This window comes from Cetorhinus maximus, chromosome 16 (assembly GCF_964194155.1).
Source record: "Cetorhinus maximus chromosome 16, sCetMax3.hap1.1, whole genome shotgun sequence".
Lineage (NCBI taxonomy): Eukaryota > Metazoa > Chordata > Chondrichthyes > Lamniformes > Cetorhinidae > Cetorhinus > Cetorhinus maximus.
In genome coordinates this window covers 105,482,223-105,509,995 of record NC_135894.1, presented here as the reverse complement: position 1 = coordinate 105,509,995, position 27,773 = coordinate 105,482,223, and the positions used below count along the sequence as shown (strand labels likewise).

General features: G+C 45.7%; 1 protein-coding gene across 1 annotated transcript in view; it reads left to right on the top strand.

Annotated features, from left to right (window-relative positions):
- The window catches only part of LOC144691913 (homeobox protein PKNOX1-like), a 124,129-nt gene that overhangs the window by 22,971 nt on the left and 73,385 nt on the right, over nt 1-27,773 (top strand). The window contains exon 2 of the mRNA XM_078560487.1: nt 19,396-19,498. Coding sequence (XP_078416613.1) covers nt 19,451-19,498 — 48 coding nt within the window. The 5' untranslated portion in view covers nt 19,396-19,450. The remainder of the gene's footprint in view (nt 1-19,395; nt 19,499-27,773) is intronic.

Here is a 27,773-nt window from a genome sequence, read left to right as displayed (position 1 = left end):
GATATGTTGAAAGCAAAATACAGCAGATGCTGGAAATCTGAAATAAAAACAAAAAATGCTGGAAAAACTCAGAAGGTCTGGCAACATCTGAGAGAAACAGAGTTAATGTTTTGAGTACTTATGACCCTTCTTCAGAGCTAAAGAGAAGTAGAAATGTGATGGGTTTTATACTGTTTAAGAGGGGGTGGAGCAGGTGGAGCAAAATAGAAGGTCAGGGATAAGTGGGGGCTCAGGAGAGATTGACAAAGCTGCCGTGGGCACAAGACAAAGGGAGTGTTAATGGTAGTGGTAAAGACTAAAGAAGGTGCTGATAGTGGCATAAAGGTAAGAGCAGAATGTGTTAATAGCAGAACAAGGGTCAGTGCTCTGTGAAAACACAATGCAAACTGGAGGAACAGCACCTCATCTTACGATTAGGCACTTTACAGCCTTCCAGACTTAACATTGAGTTCAACAACTTCAGATCATGAACTCTCTCCTCCATCTTTAACCCTTTTTAAATCCAATTATTTTTGTTTTTTAAAAAAAAATATTTATTTATTTATTCAATTTTTTAATCCTTTTTCACTACAGCCCCCCACCCCCCCATCACAGAGATATCTGCCACTTGTTCTTATGTGTGCTTTCAGAGCACTGACCCTTGCTCTGCTATTAACACATTCAGCTCTTACCTTTATGCCACTATCAACACCTTCTTTAGTCTTTACCACTACCATTAACACTCCCTTTGTCTTGTGTCCATGACACCTTTGTCAATCTCTCTCTAGCTCCCACCTATCCCTGACCTTCTATCTTGCTCTGCTTGCTCCACCCTCTCTTAACCAGTATAAAACCCATCATGTTTCTATTTCTTTCGCTCTGAAGAAGTCATACAGACTCAAAACATGAATTCTGCTTCTCTGTCCACGGATGCTGCCAGATCTGCTGAGCTTTTCCAACATTTTTTGTTTTTAGCTCTGATATGCTGTTGTAACCACATTATTTATGTGGCTGATTCAGTTAAGTTTCTGGTCAATTGTGATCACATGGGTGTTGATGGTGGGAGATTCGATGAGACAAATATATTTGAATGTCAACAGGAGGTGGTTAACGACTCTCATTGGAGATGGTCATTTGCTGGCACTTGTATGGTGCATATATTATTTGCCACTTATCAGCCCAAGTCTGAATGTTGTCCAGGCCTTGCTGCCTATGGAAATGGACAGCTTCAATATCTGAAGAATTGCCAATGAAACTGAACATTGTGCAATCCTCAGTGAACATCCCCACTTCTGACTGCCTCCTAACTTAATATAACCTGTGGATTAATGTAAACTTGGATATACCACTCTTGGACTTGCTGAGAGCATGTTTCCTGTGGTTGGGGAGTCTAGAACTAGTGGTCAGAATCCCTTCATGGCCTCAACCTTCCCTATATCTGTAATCCCCTCTAGCCCCCCAACTCTCCAATGTACTACCAATTCTGGCTTCTTGAGCATTCCCAATTTTAATTGCTCTGCTATGATGGGCCGAAGGACCTGTTTCTGTGCTGTATGACTCTATGACTATGACCATTGGTCACTCTACCTTCAGCTGCCAAGGCCCTGTGCTCTAGAATTCGCTTCCTAAACCTCTCCTCCTTTTCTCCTTTAAGACACTCCTTAAAACTCTGACCAAGCTTTTGGTATCTGCCCTAATATCACTTTATGTGGCTCCATTTCAGGGTTTGCTTTTTAGTGCTCCTATGAAGCACTTGGAAGGTTTCTTGATGCTAAAGGTGCTAAAAAAAAGTTGTTGTTGAATAAGGAGACAGCAATTTAAGGGCTAAGATGAGAAATTTCTTCACTCTCTTGGTTGTGGATATTTGGAATTCTATGGATGCTCAGTTCTTGAGTATATTCAAGACAGAGATAAATACATTTTTGGATACTAAGGGATAAGGGGTCAGTGCAGGAAGATGAAATTGAGGTAGATCAGCCATGATCTTATTGAATGGTGGAACAGGATCAAAGCGCAAAATAGTCTAATCCAGCTCCTATTTCTTATGTTTGCAGCAAAGCTGAGGCCTGAGAAGAGATCCCTGGGGTACACCACTTGTCACATCGTGTCAGTCAGAGGGTGTTCCCTTTATCCATACCCTTTGTCTCCTACCTCAATCAATTATCACCCTGCGTTACAAAGTTTCTCCAATTCCATGAGCTTTCATTTATGCTAACAATCTCTTGTGTGGAACATTACCAAATTAATTCTGGAAGTCCACATGTACAACATCTATAGCCATCTGTCAACCATGTTAGTGACTTCCTTAGAAAAAAATCAATGACTATTCAGACATGTCCTACATTGCATAAATTCAAAATACCTCTTTGATCAGTTCTTAGTCCAAGTGCTTGAGTCACTCTGCCCTTGCTGATTGATTCCTGTGATATCCTAACCTCTGCTCCTTTGGCTGCCCACCTATTTTGTTTTTATCTCTTTATATCTCTGAAGCCTATTGGTGTGTTTCTCTACATTAAAATCTGTCAATGTAGTAATTTTCTGCTGATTTATCCAACCTTGTACATGCTGTGCTAACAAAGCTGTAGCTTTCGTTAAATTTTTGTCAAAGCTTTTGATAAAGTATATAATAGGCGTGTTAACTAAACTGAGGCTCATGGATTAAATGGTCAATGTCTGCGTGGGTATAAAATTGGTTAAGCAACAGAAAGCAGAGTGTAACGGTGAAAGGCTGCTTTTCAGACTGGAGGGAAGTATTCATTGATGTTGCCTAAGGTTCAGTATTAGGACCACTCCTTTTTTTGATTTAGCAATGAACTGGACTTGGGTTTATGGAGCATAATTGCAATATTTTTAGGTGACACAAAACTTGGAAATGCAGTAAAGTGTGAAGGATAAGAGAGACTTCAGGAGGACATAGACAGACTTGTGAAATAGACAGGCATATGGCAGATGAAATTTAACACAGAAATATGAAGTGATTCATTTTGGTTCAAAGACTGAGGAAATACATTATAAATGGTACAATCGTACGGAAATGCAGAGACAGATACCTGGGACTATGCATGGACAAACCTTGGAAGGTGGCAGGACAATTTGAGAAGGCTGCTAAAAAAGCATATTGGATACTGTATTTGACTTTATAGTTGCATAGAGTACAAAAGCAAGGACTAAAAACACAAAATGCAGAAAATACTCAGCAGGTCTAGCAGCATCTGAGGAGAGAAAAACAGTTAACATTTGAGGTCGAGGACCTTTCATCAGAAGTTGAGCTAAATCTTTATAAAACACTGGTTAGACTTCAGCAGGAGTATTGTGACCAATTTTGTACACCATACTTCAAGGATGGCAAGGCCTTGGAGAGGGTGCCAAAGAAATTTACCGAAATTGTACAGAGTTGAAAGACTTAGTGTTAGGAAATAGAGATAGTTTAAGTAAGTTGCATTTGTGGGTGTTAGGGATGAGTTTCAGCTTTAAAGTGGCATCTGTCACTTGGTTTCAGAGTGTGGTGTGTCTGACCACAGGTCGCCTATTGGTTTACATGGACTGTATTTACTGTGAACATTAGAGTGTAAGATTGCTTTTGTAATTTGTGTTATCCTTACAAATCTGTATATATCTGTTAAGGTATAGTTGTGGGTGAAGGAGTATTGTAAAATAGTTCATCTTGTTGAATAAATGTTTTATTCTTTTGTTAAAAGTTCATCAGCTGACTCCTGTGACCCTGTTCAGTAGCCACTCTCCACGTATCCAAACAAACAAATAAAAGTTAGGATCTATCAAGCTGAGTTCCACCCTGGGATCAGGCTTGGCCAGGGGTAACCTCAGCTGGGATCATAACACTTAGTTACATGGAGAGACTAGAGAAATTGAGATTGTTGTTCTTGGAGCAGAGAAGGTTGAGGGAAAATTTCATAGTGTTCAAAATCATGAAAGATTTTGATGAAGTAAACAAGGAGAAACTTTACCAGCAGCAGAATGGTCAATAACCAGAGGACACAGACTTAAGGTAAAAGGTAAGATTCAGACAGGCTGTGAGGCAATGTTGTGATCTGGAATGCACTACAAAGAATTGTGAAACATCAGAATGGTTACAGCACAGAAACTGGCCCAATCAGTCTGTGCTGGCACTTATGCTCCACTTGAGCCTCTTGTCATTCTTCCTCATCTCAGACTATCAGCATGATGTCTATTTCCTTCTCCCTTAATTTCTTAACAAGCTTCGCCTTGGTGACCATAGTGTGTGCCTCAACAACTCCCTATGGTAACAAGTTTCTCATTCTCACTACTCTGGGTAAATAAGTTTCTTCTGCCTGAAAGAGCGGCGGAAGCAGATTCACTACTAACTTTCAAACGGGAACTGGGTAGATATATGAAGAAAGAAAAATTTGCAGGGCCATGGGGAAAGAGAAAGGGAATGTACTTTATACTTCAGAAAGGATGTGAAAGTCCTTGAGAGGGTGCAGAGGAGATTTACCAGAATGGTTCCAGTATTGGGGGTGGGGGGTGGGGGGGGTGCAGTTGGGAGGGGGGTTAGTTACACGGTTAAGTTGAAGAAGCTGGGATTGTTCACATTGAAGCAAAGGAGATTGAGGAGAGATTTGATAGAGGTGTACAAAATTATAACAGGCTTAGATAAGGTAGACAAGAAAAAATTGTTCCTATTAGCTGATGTACAAGGACTAATGGACACAGATTTAAGATATTGGACAAGAGATGCAGGGGGGAATGTGAGGTAAGAACATTTTTACACATTGTGATAATGTCATGGAAACTGTTGCCTCCACAGGTAGTGAAAGCAGGCGATGAATGATTTCAAAAGGATGTTGGTTGAGCACATGAGGGAAATAAATTTGCAGGGCTGCGGGGATAGAGCAGTGGAATGGAACTGACTGGATTGCTCTAGAGAGAGCCAGCATGGACTCGATATGTTGAATCCTTCGTGGTAACAATGACTCAAAGAATGGAATTAATTGGGTAGTTCTTTCAAAGAACACAGTGAGCTGAATCTTCTTCTGTGCTGTATCATTCTGTGCAAAGGGTTCATTTTTTAAGTGGTACTAATTTTTGCTGTCAGGAACCTGTCTTGTCCGATTCCAATTAGCTGTTGAATGTCAAGCCACTGAAAGTTAGGTAACTCGCTCCATATAATAACAGTCTTAGTTAGAACTGGTCTTCACTGGGAGAACTCACATGTATTTCCTGTCCTTTCAGACAACACAAACTATTGATGAGGTGACCTTTGCAATCAGCTCTACTATCAATTGCAACTGCCCGCTAATTCTAGAAGTACTTTGTTTTATGAGTACTGTTTCATCTTCCCAGAGTTCTGAACACTTTGGATTTTCTCCAGAAACCAGCAATGAGTTTTAATGCACTTGTTGTAATGCACTTAAAAGGGAACCTTTTTAAGGCACTCTTCCTGAAATATCCAGATTAATAAAGTTTTATGTCTCCCTCCTTTCTTGAATGGAGGAGTCACATTTGCTCTTTTCCAATCTGATAGGATCTTTACAGAATCTGGGGAATTTTGGAAAATTTAAACCAATGCATCTACTATTTCAGTAGCCACTTCTTTTAAGACTGCAGGATGAAGGCCATTAGGACCTGGGGACTTGTCAGCTTTTAGTTAATAATTTTCTCAGTGTCCTTTTCCTGCTCATTGTAATTGTTTTAAGTTCCTCCCTCCTGATTCACAATTATTTCTGGGATTTTATTTGTATCATCTACAATGAAGACAGATGCAAAATCTGTTCAATTTATCTGCTATTTCCTTATTTTCCATTATTACTTCTCCAGACTCTTTAGAATACCAACGCTCACTTTACATACTCTTTTTTTCCTTTTTAAATAACTGTAGAAACTCTTACTACCTGTTTTTATACTTCTAGCTCCCTGTCTCTCATACTTCAATTCCTCCCTCCTTATTAATCTTTTAACAATTCTTTTCTGTTCTTTGTATTCTGTCCAATCTGCTGACCTGCCACTCATCTTTGCAGAATTACACGCTTCTTCTTTCAATATGATACTATCTTTAACTTCCTTAGTCAGCCATGGGTGGTACATCCTTCCCATAGAGTCTTTCCTCTGGAATGTACCCTTTTCTGAGTATTCTGAAATACCTCCTTAAATGCCTGCTATTGTATCTCTGATGACCTATCCCTTAACCTAATTTCCCAGTTCACTTTAGCTAGTTTTGTCTTCATGCCCTCTTAATTGCCCTTAACACTAGTCTTAGATCCACTCCCCTCTACCTCAAACTGAATGTGAAATTCAATTGTATACTGAACACTGCTGCTTGGGGGTGGGGGGGGTGCCTTCACAATGTGGTCATTAATCCTGTCTCATTGCACATTATCAGGTCCAGTATAACCTGTTCTCTGGTTGGTGCTGGAACATGCTGCTCTAAGAAACTGTCGCGAAAACACTATGAACTCATCAACCAGTCTATCTTCGCCAATTTGATTTATCCAATCTATATGTAGATTAAAATCACCCATGATTATCACCTACCTTTCTCATAAGCCCCCATTATTTCTTCCTGTTTACCCCATCCTAGAGTGTGGTCACTGTTAGGGGGTCTATAGACCACTCCCACAAGTGACTTCTCACCTTTACTATTTCTCATCTTGATCTCCAGAACTAAGGTCATCTCTCTATTGTAGTAACGTCATCCTTAATTAACAGAGCTACCCCTCCACTTTTTCCTAGTTCCTAGTCCTTCCTAAATGTCATGTACCTCTGAATATTCAAGTTCCAATCTATGTCATTTTGCAGCCATGTCTCTAATGGCTATCAGATCATACAAATGTATTTCTAATTGTGCTGTCAATCCATCTGTTTGTTATGAATGCTACATGCGTTCAGATACAGAGGCTTTAGTTCTGTCTTTTTACTATTTTTGTAACCTCTAGCCTTATTTGTTGGTGTACTCTTAGGTTTGTACACTCTGTCCCTTCCTGCCATGTTTAAAACCGTCTCTGCTGCCCTAGATAAATAACTCACCAGAACAATGGTCCCAGCACAGCTCAGGTGAAGACAGTCCCAATCGTACAGCCCCCAGTACTGTTGCCAGTGTCCCATGAATCGAAACCCATTTCTCCCAAACCATCTTTGAGTCACACATTCAACTCCCTAATCTTATTACCCTACACCAATTTGCTCATGCCTTGGGTAATAATCCAAAGATCATTACTTTTGACATTCTGCATTTTAATTTAACTCCTAGCTGCTATCAGCACTCTCTTCTCGTACAGTATAAATTGTTGTTTTCCTCTTATATTGGTATTCTTGCAAAGTGTCCTGATAAGTGCAAGACGTAAAGCTTCGACATGTCTCTTTTTCAGTGATTGTAGGAATACATACTGCCAGCAAATTCAATAATTTGATCTGGAGAATGAAAAGAAACATTTCCTGGCATCTCTGCCTTTTATGAATTTGTAATCATCCCCTCTATTTCCCTTATGATATTATAATTACAGAGCTGGAAGGCCTTTTGATCATTGTAATTCAGCCAGCCAGTAAGATTGTGAAGTCCTGCTATTGCAGCATCCAATTGTTTCTTAAATAAAAAATACAGAGAGGTCCAAGTTAGGTTTGGAATGCATGCATGTAAATGCACAAAGTAAGGCCAATATGGTTGGTGTGTTGCAGGTGCAAATAGCCACATGGGAATACTATGTATTACATAACATAAGAATGGGAGCCAGAGTAGACCATATGGCCCCTTGAGCCTGCTCTGCCATTCAGTCCCATGATGACTGATCTTTTGCTTCAACTTCACTTGCCCCCAGACTCTTCCTATCTCTTGACCAGGATTTTCCAGCCTCGTCATGGTAGGGCCTGCGTGGGCGATGCGGTGGCCCAACCAAAAGTCCATTGACTTTCGGCAAGACCAGATGATCCAGGAGTTGGGCGGGGCTGGAAAATCCCACCCCTTTATTTCCTTAGAGGTCAAAAATCTATCTGTCCCAGCCTTGAATATTTTATGAAAGATCTACAACGCTCTGGCGTAAACAATTCCAAAGATTCGTGATTCTCGGAGTGAAGAAATTTCATCTTATCTCAGTCCTAAATGATTGATCCCTTTATCCTGAGGTTGTTGCTCCGTGTTCTAGATTACCCAGCCCGGGGAAGGAATCTCTCAGAGACCAAAACTACGTAGTTTTCCAAGTGTGGTCTCACCAAAGCCCTGTACAATTGTAGCAAGACTTATTCTTGTAATCCAACCTCCTTGCAAATAAAGACCAACATGCTATGTGTCTTCGCATTGCTTGCTCTATCTGCAAGGTAACATTCTGTGTTCCTTGTACGAATGCAGTAAAGTCTCTCTGAACAAATGAATCAACATTTAGAAGTTGCATGCCTTTTAAAATAAATTCTGCTTTTCTGTTTTAACTTCCAAGTAAATAACTTCGCACTTCCCTACACTACACTCCCTCTGCCACCTTGTTGCCCACTCACTTAACCTGTCTATATCTCTTTGCAGCCTCTCTGTGCCCTCACCTACCTTTGTATCGTATTGGTGACAACAGAGACCTAGCTCAAAAAAGAGCTAATTTGGATACGTAATATTCCCAGGTACAAGGTTATTCAGGAATGATGGGGAAGGAGGGGTGTGGGGTAGCAGTTTTGATTCAGGAAAACATTACAGTATTAGAAAGAGAGAATGCCCTTGAGGATCAAAGGCAGAATCTGTTTGGTGCAATTAAGAAACAGTAAAGGAGGTTTTACACTACCTGGTGTACTCTATAGGTCATCAAATAGTGGGAACAAGATAGAGGAACAGATTTGCGAGGGAATTGCTGAAAAGTACATGAACTATCGTGGTAAACACCTCATGGTTCAATTATGTCCAAGCTGTAAGTGGGCCCTCTCATGAATCTGATGCAAGATTGGTATGAATGCCTGCAGAATGGGCAGTTCAAATTTGTGCTTTGCAGACTATCTCTCTTGGGAAAACACTGCAGCCGATTGACCCATGTGGAGGCAAGCACAGAAATTTGGTTGAGCATATCTCAGGGAGCATCTCACAATATCCAAACTCACAACATCCGATGTGCCCAGAGAAAAGCCCGATATGGCGCAACTTTTTATTTTATTCATTCACGGGATATGGGTGTCGCTGGCTAGGCCAGCATTTATTGCCCATTCCTAATTGCCCTTCAGAAGGTGGTGGTGAGCTACCTTCTTGCCTTCTTATTGCAGTTCAAAGAAGGTTGACTAGATTAATACAAGGAATAGGCGAGTTGTCTTATGAGGAAAGGTTGGACAGGTTAGGCTTGTATCCACTGGAGTTTAGAAGAGTAAGAGGTGACTTAATTGAAACCTTTAAGAACCTGAGGGGTCTTGACAGGGTGGATGTGGAGAGGATACTTCCTCTTGTGGGAGAATCTAGAACTAGGGGTCACTGTTTAAAAATAAGGGGTTGCCCATTTAAAACAGAGATAAGGCGAAATATTTTTACTCAAGAGCGTTGTGACTCTTTGGAATCTCTTCCTCAAAAAGGTGGTGGAAGCAGAGCCTTTGAATATTTTTAAGGCAGAGCTAGATAGATTCTTGATTAGCAAGGGGGTGAAAGGTTATCGGGGGTAGGCAGGAGGTAAAATCAGATCAGCCATGACCTTATTGAATGGTAGAGCAGGCTGGAAGGATTGAGTGCCCTATTCCTGCTCCTAGTTTGTTTGTTCATATGTTCTTGAACTGCTGCAGTCCCTGTGGTGTAGGTACACCCACGTCGCTGTTAGGAAGGGAGTTCCAGGATTTTGACCCAGCGACAGTGAAGGAACGGTGACATATTTCCAAGTCAGGATGGTGAATAACTTGGGGGCAACTTCCAGGTGGTGGTGTTCCCATCTATCTGCTACCCTTGTCCTTCTAGATGGTAGTGATCGTGGGTTTGGAAGGTGCTGTCTAAAGAGTCTTGGTGAGTTCCTGCAGTGCATCTTGTAGATGGTACACACTGCTGCTACTGTGCGTCGGTAGGTGGAGGGAGTGAATGTTAGTGGAAGGGGTGCCAATGAAGTAGGTTGCTTTGTCCAGGATGGTGTCAAGCTTCTTGAGTGTTGTGGGAGCTGCACTCAGCCAGACAAGCTGTGAGTTTTTTTTTATTCATTCATGGGATGTGGGCTTCACTGGCTGGGCCAGCATTTATTGCCCATCCCTAGTTGCCCTTGAGAAGGTGGTGGTGAGCTGCCTTCTTGAACTGCTGCAGTCCCTGTGATGTTGTGGGGAGTATTCCATCACACTCCTGACTTGTGCCTTGTAGATGGAGGACAGGCTTTGGGGAGTCAGGAGGTGAGTTATTCACCACAGGATTTCTAGCCTCTGACCTGCTCTTGTAGCCACAGTATTTATATGGCTAGTCCAGTTTAGTTTCTGGTCAGTGGTAACCCCCAGGATGTTGATAGTGGGGGATTCGATGAAGGTAATGCCATTCAATGTCAAAGGGCGCTGGTTAGATTGTCCCTTGTTGGAGGTGGCCATTACCTGACACTTGTGTGGCGTGAACTTTACTTCCCACTTGTCAAGCCCAAGCCTGGATATTGTCCAGGTCTTGCTGCATTTGGACATGGGCTGCTTCAGTACCTGAGGAGTTGCAAATGGTGCTGAACGTTGTGCATCAGTGAACATCCCCACTTCTGAACTTATGATGGAAATAGAGTCATTGATGAAGCAGCTGAAGATGGTTGGGCCTTGGACACTACCCTGAGGAACTCCTGCAGTGATGTCCTGGAGCTGAGATGACTAACCTCCGACAACCACAACCATCTTCCTTTGTGCTAGGTGTGACTCCAACCAGTGGAGAATTTTCCCCCTGATTCCCATTGACTCCAGTTTTGCTGGGGCTCCTTAATGCCACACTCAGTCAAAGGCTGCCTTGATGTCAAGGGCAGTCGCTCTCACCTCATCTTGGGTGTTCAGCTTTTTTGCCCATGTTTGAACCAAGGTTGTAATGAGGTCAGGAGCTGAGTGGCCCTGGCAGAGCCCAAACTGAGCATCAGTGAGCTATTGCTCAGCAAGTGCCACTTGATAGCACTGTTGATGACCCCTTTCATTACTTTCCTGATGATGGAGAGTAGACTGATGGGGCGGTAATTGGCCGGGTTGGATTTGTCCTGCTTTTTGTGTACAGGACATATCTGGGCAATTTTCCACATAGCCGGGTAGATGCCAGTGTTGTTGCTGTGCTGGAACAGTTTGGGTAGGGGTGCGGCAAGTTCTGGAACACAAGTCTTCAGTACTATTGCTGGAATAATGTCAGGGCCCGTAGCCTTTGCAGTATCCAGTGCCTTCAGCCGTTTCTTGATATCACCTGGAGTGAATCGCATTGGCTGAAGACTGGTACCTGTGATGCTGGGGACCTCCGGAGGAGGCCGAAATGGATCACCCACTCGGCACTTCTGGCTGAAGATTGTTACAAATGCAACAACCTCAACAAAAACTGTTGTGATCATGGAAGACTTTAATATTGAAAGGTGCAGCAGTCATGTTAAGGGCAAAGAAGGGGAGGAATTTCTAAAGTGTGCACAGAAGAATTTTCTTGGAGATGTATTTCTTCTGACCCATTACAGTCTTGGTTCAAACATGGACAAAAGAGCTGAGGTCCGGAGGTGAGGTGAGAGTAACTGCTCTTGACATCAAGGTCGCATTTGACCAAGTGTGGCATTAAGGAGCCCTAGGAAAACTGGGGTTAATGGGAATCAGGGGGAAAACTCTCCGCTGGTTGGAGTCATACCTAGCACAAAGGAAGATGGTTGTGGTTGTTGGAGGTTGGTCATCTCAGCTCCAGGACATCACTGCAGGAGTTCCTCAGAGTACTATCCTCGGCCCAACCATCTTCAGCTGCTTCATCAATGACCTTCCTTCCATCATAAGGTTAAAACTGGAAAGTTCGCTGATGGTTGCACAACGTTGAATTCCACATGCAACTCCTCGGGGTATGAAACGGTCTGTACCTGCACGCAGCAAGACCTGGGCAACATCCAGATTGTGCTGATAAGTAACAAGTGGTAAGTTACACAAATGACATTTGAAATGAGAGTGTCTATCCAAGTCCGTTTGATGTTCATTGGCATTACCGTCACTGAATCCTCCACCATTGACATCCTTAAACATTCACTCCCCCAACGCTGACGCACAGTGGCAGCAGTGTGTACCATTTACAAGATGCACTGCAGAAATTCATCAGCACCTTCCAAACCTGCAAACTCTATTGTCTAGAAGGATAAGGGCTGCATGTTTTTGATTATTTGTTCCCAGGATGTGGGCATCGCTAGCAAGGCAGTATTTATTGCCCATCTCTCCACCGATCTACGGATCCTCTGCAGATCTCAAATAGTTCCAGTGATGACCTGTTGTAGCTGACCTTTCTCCTCATGTTGGCATGGAAGGAGATCACTGAGCGGCATTGCCAGGGAGACAGCACTCTTCAGTAGCCTAAATTATCCATCTCTGCTCACCTGATTGAATGCCTTGGTGAGGTAGATGAAAGCAATGTATAGTGGTCTACTTCGTTCATGGCATTTCTCTTGCAGTTGCTGAACCTTGATCAGATTGATTGTGGATCTTCGGTTCTGAAACCACTCTTGGGTATGGGATTTTTTTTCATTCGTTCATGGGATGTGAGCACTGCTGGCAAATCCAGCATTTATTGGGCACCCCTGATTGCCCTTGAGAAGATGTTGGTGTGCTGCCTTCTTGCATTGCTGCAGTCCATTTGTGCAAGCGCTATTTGGGAGAGAGTTCCAAGATTTTTACGTAGTGACAGTTAAGGAACAACCATATGGTTCCAAGTCAGGATGGGGTATGACCTGGAGGAGAATTTGCAGGTAGTGGAGGAAAGCAAGGTAGAGAGGCGGTGAGCTGTAGGGAGGATTTTCCAGAGCTTGCGGCTCAGGTAGCTGAAGGCAGAGCTACCAATACTGAAGATTAAAATTGGGAATGCACAATAGGCCAGAATTAGAGGAGTGCAGATATCTCGGAGGGTCTGGGGCAGGAGGAGATTACAGAGATAGGGAGGGGCAAGACCTTGGAGGGATTTGAAAACAAGGTTGAGACTTTTGAAATCAAGGTTTTGCTTGACCAGGAGCCAATGTCAGTCAGTGAGCGCAGGGGTTATGGGTGAATGGGACCTGGTTCAAGTTAAGACATCGGCAGCAAAGTTTTGGATGGCCTCAAGACTATGGAGGGTTTTCTTTTTCTTTTGTGGGAGGATGGTGGTGAGCCGCTGCCTTGAACCATTGCAGTCCATCTGTTTCGACTTTTCTGCCATGGTCTGGTATAGCTAAGTGACTTGCTCGGCCATTTCAGAGGGCAGTTAAAATTCAACCACATTGGCCAGGAAAATCCTGGCCATTGTTGTGGGTCTGGAGTCACATGTAAACCAGACTAGGTTGGATGCAAGATTTCCTTCCCTAAAGCACTTTAACGAACAAGATGGGTTTTTAGTATCATCAATGATAGTTTCGTGGTGAGTATTACTGAGACTAGCTTTCAATTCCAGATTTATTCATTCATTGAATTTAAATTCCACCAGCTTCCGAGCATTAGTCTGGGCCTCTGGATCACTAGCCAGTGTCATTCCCATTATGCCATCATCTCCTTAGAATGTGGGAGACCAGCTAGGAGTGTGTTGGAATAATCAAAGCTGGAGATAATGGAGGCAAGAATGAGGGTTTCAGCAGCAGATGAACTGAGACAGGGTGAAGATGGGTGATGATATGGAAGTGGAAATAGGCAGCCTTACTGATGGTGTGGATATGAGGTCAGAAACTCGTCTGAGGATAAAATGTGACACTGCGGCAGGACTGAATCAGGAAGCTGTTCTGTCTCGGCTCCCTGCTATTTTACCAGCCCCCAGCCTGTCGCTCTGGGACCAGTAAAATTCCACTGATTATCTCTGTAAATGGCCCAGTGTTCTTCTATACCATCTCTTGGTCCTAATACTTCAAGGAACACACTGTTATTGTCCTTTTATATTTTCTATTATATTCCTCTCATGTTCCCACTTTGATCCTTATCAGTTTTTTGGCTGGTTACTATCATGTTTCTTGCTGTCCTGTTCCCCATCCTGTCTTTCTCCATGATGCAATCATAACCTCCCTCTTCATCTACATCACTCTTCCTCATCATTTGGATGCTGGCATGTTTCTGGAATAAACTGCCTCTGAAGTGTAAAAACAAAATCTTCAAAAACTAATTTTCTCTCCATATTGTAGAAACAGAGAGAGAGATTTACAGCACACAAGGAGGCCATTTGGTCTATCTTGCCCTGCCAACCCAAAAAGACCAACCAGCCTTATCCCACCTTCCAGCTCTTGGTCCATAGTTCTGTAAGTGATGGCATCTCAAGTATATCCAAGTATTTTTAATGTAAAAATTATGATGAGGGTTTCTGCCTCTCCCACCCTGTCAGGCAGTGAGTTCCATCGCCCTTTCAGTGAAAACATTTTTTATTTTTTTCAATCTTTTTTACTCATTCATTGGATGTGGGCTTTGCTGTCTAGCTCAGCATTTATTGCCCATCCCTAGTTGCCCTTGAGAAGGTGGTGGTGAGCTGCCTTCTTGAGCATCTGCAGTCCATGTGGTGTAGGTACACCCACAGTGCTGTTAGGGAGAGAGTTCCAGGATTTTGACCCAGTGACAGTGAAGGAACGGCGATATATTTCCAAGGCAGAATGGCAAGTGATTTGGAGGGGAACTTCCAGGTGGTGGTGTTCCCATGTGTCTGCTGCCCTTGTCCTTCTAGATGGTAGTGGCCATGGGTTTCTCCTCAACTCCCCTCTAACTGTTCTACCAGTTACTTTAAATCTCTGTCCCCTGGTTATTGACCTCTCTACTAAGGGAAATAAGTCCTTCCTATCCACTCTATCAAGGGCTGATATAATTTTATAAACCTCAATTAAACCTTACTTCAGTCTCCTGTGCTCTAAAGAAAACAACTCTTTTGAAAATTTTTAAGGCAGAGCTGGATAAATTCTTGGTAAGCAAGGGGGTGATAGGTTATTGGCAGTAGGTGGGATGCAGATTTCAGGTTACTATCAGATCAGCCATGATCTTACTAAATGGCGGAACAGGCTCGAGGGGCTGAATGACCTACTCCTGCTCCTTGTTCATATAAAATTTTCCCTGATCGCTTAGATTCTCCATTCCTAGCACGTACTTGTAAATCTTCTCTGAACCCTCCCTAGTGTGATCACATCCTTCCTGTAATGTGTTGACCAGAGATTTATGCAGTACTCTAGCTGCAGCCTAACTAGTTTTATACAGTTCTAGCATAACTTCCCTGCTCTTGTGTGCAGCTATATTTGGTGATGCCACAACTGTAGAGTGTGCATTCCCAACCCATGTGCAGTTTCAGTGCCTTTATGATATAATCCACAATACCTTACTATTTCGCCAATAACAGTCTTTCTCCATCCCCATTGCATTTACTATGTTTAATCACCAATGCTTGGAACCTCAAGCAGAAAGTGTGAAAAGCAGCAGCTCAGATCTTGACCACAGGGAACCTGGGCCTGTGAGACAATGACCGGGAAGTCAGTCACCCTCACCTTGAGCCACCCACACTGAACCCAGAGCAGCTGTTGCGGGTCACATGGAGCACATGGGATTGGGGGTAATGTACTGGTATGGATTGAGAATTGGTTAACAGGCAGAAAACAGAGAGTAGGAATAAATACATCATTCTCAGCTTGGCAGGCTGTGACTAATGGGGTACTGCAAGGATCAGTGCTTGGGCACAAGCTATTCACAATCTATACCAATAATTTGGATGTGGGGACCAAATGTAATATTTCCAAGTTTGCTGATGACACAAAACTTGGTTGGAATGTTAATTATGAGGGGGATGCAAAGAGGCTTTAAGGAGATTTAGAAAAACTAAGTGAATGAGCAAGAACATGGCAGATGGAATATAACATGGGGAAAGATTTTCCCCTCGTTGGGGGGGAAGTTCAGGACTGGGCGCGTGTAGGCGTGTCTCCGATCGGCGCCCCTAATTGGGCCAATTAAGGCCCGCCCATCGTGACGTCCGCCAGGAAGTGCTATGTGCTACGTGTGAGGGCGAGGTGGGAGGGAATTCCCTCAGCCGAGAGTGTGCTCCTTCGCGCATGCGTGTGAAGGAGCGCATTCATCCCCCTGAGGCTAACTGCTGCCTCAGGGGGATTGGTGCCAAATTTAAGTATGGTCAATGGACAAAAATAAAATTTCCCTGACATGTCCCCTCAAGTGACACTGTCACATAAGTTGGGACATGTCCATCACTTTTAATTAAACTTATATTACATTTTTAAAAACCCTCATGAAACCCCATCCCGCCTGTGGATGAGGTTTGATACTTTCTCTAATTCCCGCCAGGGCTCCCGGCCTGCCCCTCAGCCTTAAGGTTGGACAGGCAGGTCCTTTAGGCACTTCAATTAGCTTTTAAATGGCCTCAATAGGCCGTTGACAGGTCAGCGGGAGCACAGCTGATTCGGCTGCGCCCCCACCCACCTGAAAATTGAAATGACGCGGGGCAACGTCGGGAGTTCCGCCCGACATCATCCCGTGTCATTTTACACGTTGGCGAGTGGACCCTGCCCCCGGGCCCCGCCCCCACCCCAGGCCCTGCCCCCACCCCAGGCCCTGCCCCCTGGCCCGGCCCCACCCCCGGCCCCCCCAGCCCCGCCCTCCCTGCTCGCCTACCTCAATATCCTGCCCCTAGAAAAATGTGAAGTTGTTATTTAGGTTGGAAGAACGGAAATGCAGAGCTTCTCTTCAGTGTGGAGATATTGGGAATTATTGATGTCCAAAGGGACCTGGATGTCATTGTTCACGAGGCACTGAAAGCTAACATGCAGGTGCAACAAGCAATTAGAAAAGCAAATGGTACGTTGGCCTTTATTGCAAGGGGATTTGAGTACAGGACTAAAGATGTCTTGCTGCAATTGTACAGAGCCTTGGTGAGACCCCACCTGGAGTATTGTGTACTCCTTATCTAAGGAAGGATATATTTGTCATAGAGAGAGTGCAATGGAGGTTCACCAGACTAATCCCTGTGATGGCGGGATAGTCTTATGAGGAGAGATTAAGCAGATTTGCCTGTATTGTCTAGAGTTTAGAAGAATGAGAGGTGACAAAATTCTTACAGGGCCTGACAGAATAGATGCAGGAAAGATGTTTCCCCTGGTTGGGGGTAGCTGGGGTAGTGTGGTCAAGAACCAGGGAACACTGTTTCAAGATGAGGAGGAATTTCTTCTCTCAGAAGGTGGTAAATCTTTGGAATTCCCAATCCTAGAGGACTTTGGAGGCTCAGTCATTATGTCCATTTCAGGGATCGATAGATTTGTAGATATTAAAGATATAAAGGAATATGGGGATAGTGTGGGAAAAGGCATTGAGGTAGTAGATTAGCCATGATCTAGTTGAATGGGGGAGCAGGCTCAAGGGGCTGAATAGCTCCTATTTCCTATGTCACACAGAGTGAGGGAGGGAACAGCAGTCGGACACCCTCAAGACCTCCTCGCCTCAGTCTCTCGTGCCCAACTTCCTTGTCATCAATTCCCCTGCATTGATATTCTAATCTTTGCCCAATAAAAGATAGTATCCTGTATGCCTTTGCGTTTGCACTGGCGTTCGCACTCACCCTTGCTTTCGCCCTCTCGTTCGCCTTCCCATTTGCCCTTTCGTTCGCCCTCTCGTTCACTTGTTACCTTCAGGGATCTGTGGACATGCACACTTCTGTTTCTCTACACTTCTCGGTATCCTACCACTTATTGTGTATACCCTTCATTGCTTGTGCTCCCCAAATGCGTTATCTCACATTTCTTCCTTAGAAATAATTCCTTCTATTTTGTTGGTTTCATGCAGCATTGAAGCACTCCAAAGTCTACTCCGCTGGAATCCAATCTCTTAATAGTTTTTATTACCTGTTCTGCGCTCACTTTAAATTTGAAGGTTAACAACCATAATTAGCACCCAAATGCTCCTATATTTCAATTTAACTGTTTAATCCAGCCTCATTAGTTAGGAGTAAATCCAATATTTGCTTCTCCCTGTGGGCTTCATCGCAAGCCGTTTAAGAAATAATCCTTTAAGTACTTCAATCAAGTTCCTCACATATACATAACATGAAAGCAAAATACCTCGGATGCTGGAAATCTTAAATAAAAACAGAAAATGCTGGTAGAACTCAGCAGCTCTGGCAGTGTCTGTGGAGAGAGAAACAGGCTTTACCTCTGAAGAAGAGTCATATGGACTCGAAACGTTAACTCTGTTTCTCTCTCCACAGACGCTGTCAGACCTGCTGAGTTTTACCAGCATTTTCTGTTTTTATTTCCTCACATATACAGAGTGTTCCCGCTATAAATCTCAGTGTGTGACAAGGATTACAGCTGTGACCTTGGCATTAACCTTGAGTCACCTCCGCAGCGGTAACCCCTCTGTTTTATTTTCTGGCGCCTTGTAACAAATTCCTAGCATTAAGGTTCTCACTCTTCCTGGCTCTACCAATTCCCAATTAATTTACATACGAACATACAAATTAGGCGTTGGAGTCAGCCACTCAGCCCCGCGAGCCTGCTCCGTCATTCAATAAGATCATGGCTGCTCTGGTTGTAACCTCAACCCCACATCCCTGCCTACACCTGATAACCTTTCACCCCCTTCTTAATCAAGAATCTATCTAGCTCTGCCTTAATATTTTCAAAGACTCTGCTTCCACAGCCTTTTCAGGAGGAGAGCCCCACAGACTCACAGCCCTCTGAGAGAAAAAAATCTCCTCATCTCTGCCTTAAATGAGTGACCCCTTATTTTTAAACAGTGACCCTTGGTTCTAGATTCTCCCACAAGAGGAAACAACCTTTCCACATCCACCCTTCCATGACCCCTCAGGATCTTAAAGATTTCAATCAAGTGGCCTCTTACTCTTCTGAAGCTATTTCCCACAGTAATATATAAACATTCCTGAGAAATTGTGCCTCCACACTCTGTAAGTTAGTAATAGCATCGTGCGTTTCTGAGCCCCTTCCCACTACCCTCCCCCTCTCACCTGAAGCACCACTCCATCAGGGGAGTGAGTTTGCTCTTGCAGTGCTTTGAGTTTTTTGTAGGGGTATGGTATGTGCTGGTTTAATGTTTCTGAGCAAGGGTGTGTGGTGTTACAGAGTGGGTGAGAATCTGACACATACCCAGTTTCTGACCTGTACCACAATCTGCATCCTGGGAAGTCCTTATGGAGATAGATGAAAAATCAGTGCTGGCCCACTCAAGGTGTGCAGCATCATCTTGAGGCAGCCAGTTGCAGAGTTATAGAGACATGGAGGCAGAATTCTGGCCCTGTGCCTTTGTCAGAATATAGTGGCTGTCATGGAAAATAAAAGGGAAAAAAGCAAAAAATTGTGAACTGTTTCTCAAATCATTCCCTGCTGTACATTTCAGGGTCACCGTCTTCCTTCCTCATGATGCGAACATTGTTCCAGCTTCCCTTAGAACCATGATGGCGACGCAGCCAATTACCCTCGATTCCTACCCGGAGCAGCCGGTAAGACAGCTGCATTGCAATACTTTTTGCTCCTTTGTATAATATTAACTTAATATGAAGAAGAGAAGAGTTTTCTGAGGTGTCATTGATGGGACAGCAAGCCATTAATGAAGAGTTTGGGTTGCAAATCAGAATCATAGGCTGGGATTTTCTGGTCCTGCCTGTGGCAGGAATCGTCGCGGGCAGGACAGAAAATTTGATGGACCAGCCAAAGGTCCATTGACCTTGGATGGGAATTTCCAGTCCTGCGGGGGGGGGGCAGGACCAGAGAATTCCAGCTGTAGTCTGTTAGCATTATCTCCAATCCATGCTTATGTCCACCAAGAGAATGTAACAGAGACTCACAGATTCTACCATTATTATCTCTTCAACTGAAACAAGCTGAGGAGAATTGCTGAGCACAACAGTGCCAGGGAGCAGGGTACAGCAAACAATGACACTGTGATAAGATTGACAGTGTGAAAGAACAGGATTGACATCAGCAGAGATACAATCTAGAACACAGAGCGCTGGGGGGGAGAGGGGTTACTGAGTGTGAGGGAGCTGGATCAACATCAGTAGAGATACAGTACAGGGCGCTGAGGGAGAGGGGTTACTGAGTGACAGTGTGAAGGCGCTGGATTAACATCAGTAGAGATACAGTCAGTAACACAGGGCGCTGGGGGGAGAGGGGTTACTGAGTGACAGTGTGAGGGCGCTGGATTAACATCAGTAGAGATACAGTCAGTAACAGGGCGCTGGGGGGAGAGGGGTTACTGAGTGACAGTGTGAGGGAGCTGGATTAACATCAGTAGAGATACAGTCAGTAACACAGGGCGCTGGGGGGAGAGGGGTTACTGAGTGACAGTGTGAGGGCGCTGGATTAACATCAGTAGAGATACAGTCAGTAACAGGGCGCTGGGGGGAGAGGGGTTACTGAGCGACAGTTTGAGGGAGCTGGATTAACATCAGTAGAGATACAGTCAGTAACACAGGGTGCTGGGGGGAGAGGGGTTACTGAGTGACAGTGTGAGGGAGCTGGATCAACATCAGTAGAGATACAGTCAGTAACACAGGGCGCTGGGGGGAGAGGGGTTACTGAGTGACAGTGTGAGGGAGCTGGATTAACATCAGTAGAGATACAGTCAGTAACACAGGGCGCTGGGGGGAGAGGGGTTACTGAGTGACAGTGTGAGGGAGCTGGATTAACATCAGTAGAGATACAGTCAGTAACACAGGGCGCTGGGGGGAGAGGGGTTACTGAGTGACAGTGTGAGGGAGCTGGATCAACATCAGTAGAGATACAGTCAGTAACACAGGGCGCTGGGGGGAGAGGGGTTACTGAGTGACAGTGTGAGGGAGCTGGATTAACATCAGTAGAGATACAGTCAGTAACACAGGGCGCTGGGGGAGGGGGGTTACTGAGTGACAGTGTGAGGGAGCTCGATTAACATCAGTAGAGATACAGTCAGTAACATAGGGCGCTGGGGGTAGAGGGGTTACTGAGTGACATTGCAAGGGAGCTGGATTAACATTGACAGTGATACTGTTCCAAGTCAGAATGTGTGTGGCTTGGAAGGGAACTTGCAGGTGGTGATGTTTCCATGCACCTGCTGTCTTTGTCCTCCAAGGTGGTAGATTTGTGAGTTTGGAAGATGCTGTTGAAGAAGCCTTGGTGAGTTGCTGCAGCACATCTTGTATGTGGCACACACTGCTGCCATGGTATATGGGTGGTGGAGGGAGTTACTGTTTAAATTGGTGGATAGGTTCTGACCAAGTGGGCAGCTTTCTCCTGGATGGTGTCGAGCTTCTTGAATGTTGTGGGAGCTGCACTCATCCAGGCAAGTGGGGAGTATTCCATCACACTCCTGACTTGTGCCTTGTAGATGGTGGTCAGGCTATTGGATTTAGGAGGTAAATTAGCCTCTGCACGATTCCTAGCCTCTGAACTGCTCTTGTAACCACAGTGTTTATATGGCTGGTCCAGTTCAGTTTCTGGCCAATGGTAACCCCTCCAAGGATGTTGATCGTGGGGGATTCATTGATGGCAATGCCATTGAATGTCAAGGGGTGATGGATAGATTCTCTCTTGTTGGAGATGGTCTGTGTGCATCACTTGTGTGGTGTGAATGCTACTTGCCACTTGTCAGCCCAAGCCTGGATATCTGAGGAGCCGCGAATGGTGCTGAACATTGTGCAATCATCAGCGAACATCCCCACTTCTAACCTTATGATGGAAGGAAGGTCATTGATGAAGAAGCTGAAGGTGGTTAGGCTGAGGACACTACCCTGAGGAACTCCTGCAGTGATGTCACGTGACAGATGTTTTTTTCGTTTATTCATTCAAGGGATGTGGGTGTCTCTGGCGGGACCAGCATTTATTGCCCACCCCTAACTGCCCTTGAGAAGGTGGTGTTGATCTGTCACAGTCCATGTGGTACCGCCTATATTAATTGACCAAAAGACTATAATAAGACATAGGAGCAGAAGTTGGCCATTCGGCCCATCGAGTCTGCTCTGCCATTCAATGTGATCATGGCTGATCTGATAATCCTCAACTCCACTTTCCTGCCTTTTCCCCATAACCCTTGATTCCCTTACTGATTAAAAACCTGTCTATCTCTGCCTTGAATATACTTAACGACCCAGCCTCTACAGCCCTCTGTGGTAAAGAATTCCACAGATTCACTACCCTCTGAGAGAAGAAATTCCTCCTCATCTCTGTTTTAAATGGGTGACCCCTTACTCTGAGATTATGTCCTCTGGTCCTAGACTCTCCCACAAGGGGAAACAACCTCTCAGCATCTACCCTGTCAAGCCCCCTAAGAATCTTATATGTTTCAATAAGGTCGCCTCTCATTCTTCTCAACTCCAATGATTACAGACCCAACCTACTCAACCTCTCCTCATAAGAATACCCCTCCATACCCGGGATCAACCCAGTGAACCTTCTCTGCCACCAATGTAGTATCTGAAAACCTAGGAGTTGTCTCTATCTTGACTTTTGAAACATTTTCTGTGTTTGGTATCTCTCCAAGTTCTTCACAGACAGTCAGCAGCAGCTTTTGCACAATGAGCTTTAAGAGCAAAATCCCTATAAGACATGCAGATTTAGCTGAAACATGTGCTAGCCTCGCACACTGCTGGGTCCCTTTGGAGTGTGTCGCTAACCAGTCACTAATGTGTTTGGTGCTGGGCTGTATGCTGAAATCATTTAAATGAGAAGGCAGCATGAAGCGTGATACTTGCCTCAACCAGGTGCGGGGTAATCGCAGATCGCAACCTCCACATCCGAAAATGTGAGTACTCGAATGCCCCACCCCCTTCCCTACCTGAAAAATTTGATATAATTTTTACTTTCGGTGCGACCAGAGAACATTTGATGTCGAATGGTCAAATTTGGAAAGCGTTTGATTGCGGTCAGCAGTGTTTTGCATCTTTGATATCAAATGCAATCAAATGGCAAAAGATGCTCAAAGCTATCAGGGTCTAAATTCTGCCCACCCCCCCCCCTCCGCCCCCCCCCCCCACCCCCCGCCCCACTCCACCCCGTCTCAGGTTCTAAATTCTCCCACTTGCTCCCTCCTCCCTCAGTCTCCAAACTCTCTCTCCCCCTCTCACCACCTTCTCTTCTCACCTCCAAACCCTCTGCCCCACCCCTGCCTATCCAGTCTTGAAACTATCCCCCCTGCCCCCCCTTTCAGTCTCTAAACACCTCACCCCACCCCCCTTCCAGTCTCTAAACACCTCACCCCGCCCCCCTTCCAGTCTCTAAACACCTCACCCCGCCCCCCCCTTCCAGTCTCTAAACACCTCACCCCACCCCCCTTCCAGTCTCTAAACACCTCACCCCACCCCCCTTCCAGTCTCTAAACACCTCACCCCACCCCCCTTCCAGTCTCTAAACACCTCACCCCACCCCCCTTCCAGTCTCTAAACACCTCACCCTGCCCCCCCCAGCCCCATTCCACTAAAAACTCTCTGCCCAGGCTCCTTCCAGTCTCCAAACTCTCTGTCCCACCCCCTCCTCCAGTCTCCAAACTCTGCACCCGCCCCCTTCTAGTCTCCAAACTCTGCACCCGCCCCCTTCTAGTCTCCAAACTCTGCACCGCCCCCTTCTAGTCTCCAAACTCTCTGTTCCACCCCCTTCTAGTCTCCAAACTCTGCACCCGCCCCTTTCTAGTCTCCAAACTCTCTGTCCCACCCCCTTCTAGTCTCCAAACTCTGCACCCACCCCCTTCTAGTCTCCAAACTCTGCACCCGCCCCCTTCTATTCTCCAAACTCTGCACCGCCCCCTTCTAGTCTCCAAACTCTCTGTCCCACCCCCTTCTAGTCTCCAAACTCTGCACCCGCCCCCTTCTAGTCTCCAAACTCTGCACCCGCCCCCTTCTAGTCTCCAAACTCTGCACCGCCCCCTTCTAGTCTCCAAACTCTCTGTTCCACCCCCTTCTAGTCTCCAAACTCTGCACCCGCCCCTTTCTAGTCTCCAAACTCTCTGTCCCACCCCCTTCTAGTCTCCAAACTCTGCACCCACCCCCTTCTAGTCTCCAAACTCTGCACCCGCCCCCTTCTAGTCTCCAAACTCTGCACCGCCCCCTTCTAGTCTCCAAACTCTCTGTCCCACCCCCTTCTAGTCTCCAAACTCTGCACCCGCCCCCTTCTAGTCTCCAAACTCTGCACCCGCCCCCTTCTAGTCTCCAAACTCTGCACCCGCCCCCTTCTAGTCTCCAAACTCTGCGCCCGCCACTTCTAGTCTCCAAACTCTGCACCTGCCCCCTTCTAGTCTCCAAACTCTGCACCCGCCACTTCTAGTCTCCAAACTCTGCACCCGCCCCCTTCTAGTCTCCAAACTCTGCACCCGCCACTTCTAGTCTCCAAACTCTGCACCCGCCCCCTTCTAGTCTCCAAACTCTGCACCCGCCCCCTTCTAGTCTCCAAACTCTGCACCCGCCCCCTTCTAGTCTCCAAACTCTGCACCCGCCCCCTTCTAGTCTCCAAACTCTGCACCCGCCCCCTTCTAGTCTCCAAACTCTGCGCCCGCCCCCTTCTAGTCTCCAAACTCTGCACCCGCCACTTCTAGTCTCCAAACTCTGCACCCGCCCCCTTCTAGTCTCCAAACTCTGCACCCGCCCCCTTCTAGTCTCCAAACTCTGCACCCGCCCCCTTCTAGTCTCCAAACTCTGCACCCGCCCCCTTCTAGTCTCCAAACTCTGCACCCGCCCCCTTCTAGTCTCCAAACTCTGCACCCGCCCCCTTCTAGTCTCCAAACTCTGCACCCGCCCCCTTCTAGTCTTCAAACTCTGCACCCGCCCCCTTCTAGTCTCCAAACTCTGCACCGCCCCCTTCTAGTCTCCAAACTCTCTGTCCCACCCCCTTCTAGTCTCCAAACTCTGCACCCGCCCCCTTCTAGTCTCCAAACTCTGCACCCGCCCCCTTCTAGTCTCCAAACTCTGCACCCGCCCCCTTCTAGTCTCCAAACTCTGCGCCCGCCACTTCTAGTCTCCAAACTCTGCACCCGCCCCCTTCTAGTCTCCAAACTCTGCACCCGCCACTTCTAGTCTCCAAACTCTGCACCCGCCCCCTTCTAGTCTCCAAACTCTGCACCCGCCACTTCTAGTCTCCAAACTCTGCACCCGCCCCCTTCTAGTCTCCAAACTCTGCACCCGCCCCCTTCTAGTCTCCAAACTCTGCACCCGCCCCCTTCTAGTCTCCAAACTCTGCACCCGCCCCCTTCTAGTCTCCAAACTCTGCACCCGCCCCCTTCTAGTCTCCAAACTCTGCGCCCGCCCCCTTCTAGTCTCCAAACTCTGCGCCCGCCACTTCTAGTCTCCAAACTCTGCACCCGCCCCCTTCTAGTCTCCAAACTCTGCACCCGCCACTTCTAGTCTCCAAACTCTGCACCCGCCCCCTTCTAGTCTCCAAACTCTGCACCCGCCCCCTTCTAGTCTCCAAACTCTGCACCCGCCCCCTTCTAGTCTCCAAACTCTGCACCCGCCCCCTTCTAGTCTTCAAACTCTGCACCCGCCCCCTTCTAGTCTCCAAACTCTGCACCCGCCCCCTTCTAGTCTCCAAACTCTGCAGCCGCCCCCTTCTAGTCTCCAAACTCTCCGTCCCGACTTCCCTGTTCCAGTCTTCAACTCTCCCCCTCAGTCTCCAAACTCTCCCCTCCTTTCCCTTCATTCTCTGGGCCTTGGGTCACACTGTCACCGCTGAACTCCAGACCTCGCTAAACTCTCTTGCCCCCCCAACTTCCCCAATACTCACCTCATTGCCGGAGCCCTCGCTGCTCCCAGGGCAGCTTCAAAACTTCAGCAGGGCTGCCTCAGTGTCACTTCTGGCTCCAGTCAGCCCCATAAGTTGAGATTTCCAGTTGGGCGGGGTTTGGGGGGTAAGGGAAGAGAAGAGGAGAGGGTGGAAGGGGAGAAGAGGAGCGAGAGAGGGCAAGAGAGAACCAGAGTGGGGAGAGAGGGGAAGGGAGAGAGGAAGAGAACTTCTGCAATCTGGAGGCTTCGGGTGTTTGGGCCGGGGTGGGGGTGGTGGAAAAATTGCCCGGTGGGGTTGTGGGGGAGATAATTGCTCGGGGAGGGGTTGCTGGGAGAAAATTGCTCTAGGGGGATGTGAAGGAGGAGAAAACTGCTGCAATCTAGTGTTGGGGGAGAGGGGTGTTGGGGAAGGCAGGTTTGTGCTCCATGAGTTATAGGTTATGAAGAAAACGTAAAACCAGTTATCAAAACAGATGTTTTGGAGAGCCAGTGCAGACACGATGGACCGAATGGCCTCCTGTGCTGTTAAAATTCTGTGATGTTAGAACAGAGCCTGCTTTCTCTAAAGTTAGCTCTGTTTTATGATGTTTGCAGCCACTGAAATTCAGAAATATGGAAAATAAACTCTGATTGTTTTCGAATGCCTGAATGCTTAAGTGATCTTGCGAATTGCAATTGTTTGAGCACTGTGGTTTGGGACAATTGATGACCTTGATGTCAGTGACATTACTTGTAGTATTAAATGATAGTTAAATGATTGCTTTTCACTGCAATTGATGTCAAATGAGTGCGAATGAATGCAGATGATGCCAAAATTTTCAGGTTGGTGTTCTTGTGTTCAAACCCCCATGCGATAAAGGCCAGCATATAATTTATCTTCCTAATTGCTTGCTGTACCTGCATGTTAACCTTCTGTTCCATGCACAAGAACATTCAAATCCCTCTGAACACCAACATTTAATAGTTTCCTACCATCTAAAAAGTATTTTGTTTTTTTCTATCTTCCTACCAAATTGAATAATCTCACTCTTCCCCATATTATACTCCAGCTGTTACCTTGCCGCTCACTCACTTGTCTATATCTCTTTGCAACCTTATTGTGTCCTCCTCACTTAGAACTTAGAGGTTGGAGGGAATGATTTCCATATTTGTAAATGATACTAAAATAGGAGGCAGAGTAAATAATTTGAAGGCACAGAGGAGATATTGATAAGATGATGGAATGGGAAACTTGGTTAAAAATAGCAGTAATAGTTATACTTTGAGTAGGGGAAAGCTGGGTGATTTGGAAAATTGGAGGGAGTTTCATTACTTATTTTCCTGATAGCCTCGCGTGGGAATCCTCTGGTCCTGGGAGGTTTGCCTAGCTGAAGCCAACAACGTTTCTGTTTCTATGAATGCTTAGTCAAAAGTATTCAAGTCCTGTAGCCCGAAGACTGACTATTTGGTTTAAAATGGAGGGAAATAAAATTTCATTGGATTATTTAAAATCAATTTTAGCAGAAGCATGAACTTCCTGACATGCAAGATTAAGCTGAAAGACTTTAAGTATTTCTACTGTTCCGTTTAACTCGTATTGATGCACTTTGCCATCGTAAATAAGCTTTTGTTACATAGGGGCTAATTCTACAATGCACTCTACCAGTGAAAGCCTCTGCTACTAGCCAGGAATATTGGGAAATCGCGACTGTGAGGCTCACGTTGTATCGATAGTTGTGGTCAGCGTGCTGCCCTGTTGGCACAGCTGGTGGATAAGGCTGATGCCAGTATTTTGCACCCATAATATCAGCCCCTATGGTTCCTCTGTTCATGGTTACCCTATAGATAACGGTTCATCCTGTCTTTTCCTATAACTCCTGGCTCTTAATACTCTGCTACTTTAGTTGCCTCTTATCAGTAACTCCTTTCACTCTTCATTCACCATGGTGGTCTTTGTTGATTCCACCCTGTATTTATCAGGTTCCATCGGACTGCACACCTTCAGTTCATACAACACCTGTCCCCTTTCTGCTGTATCTGTCAATCGAACAAT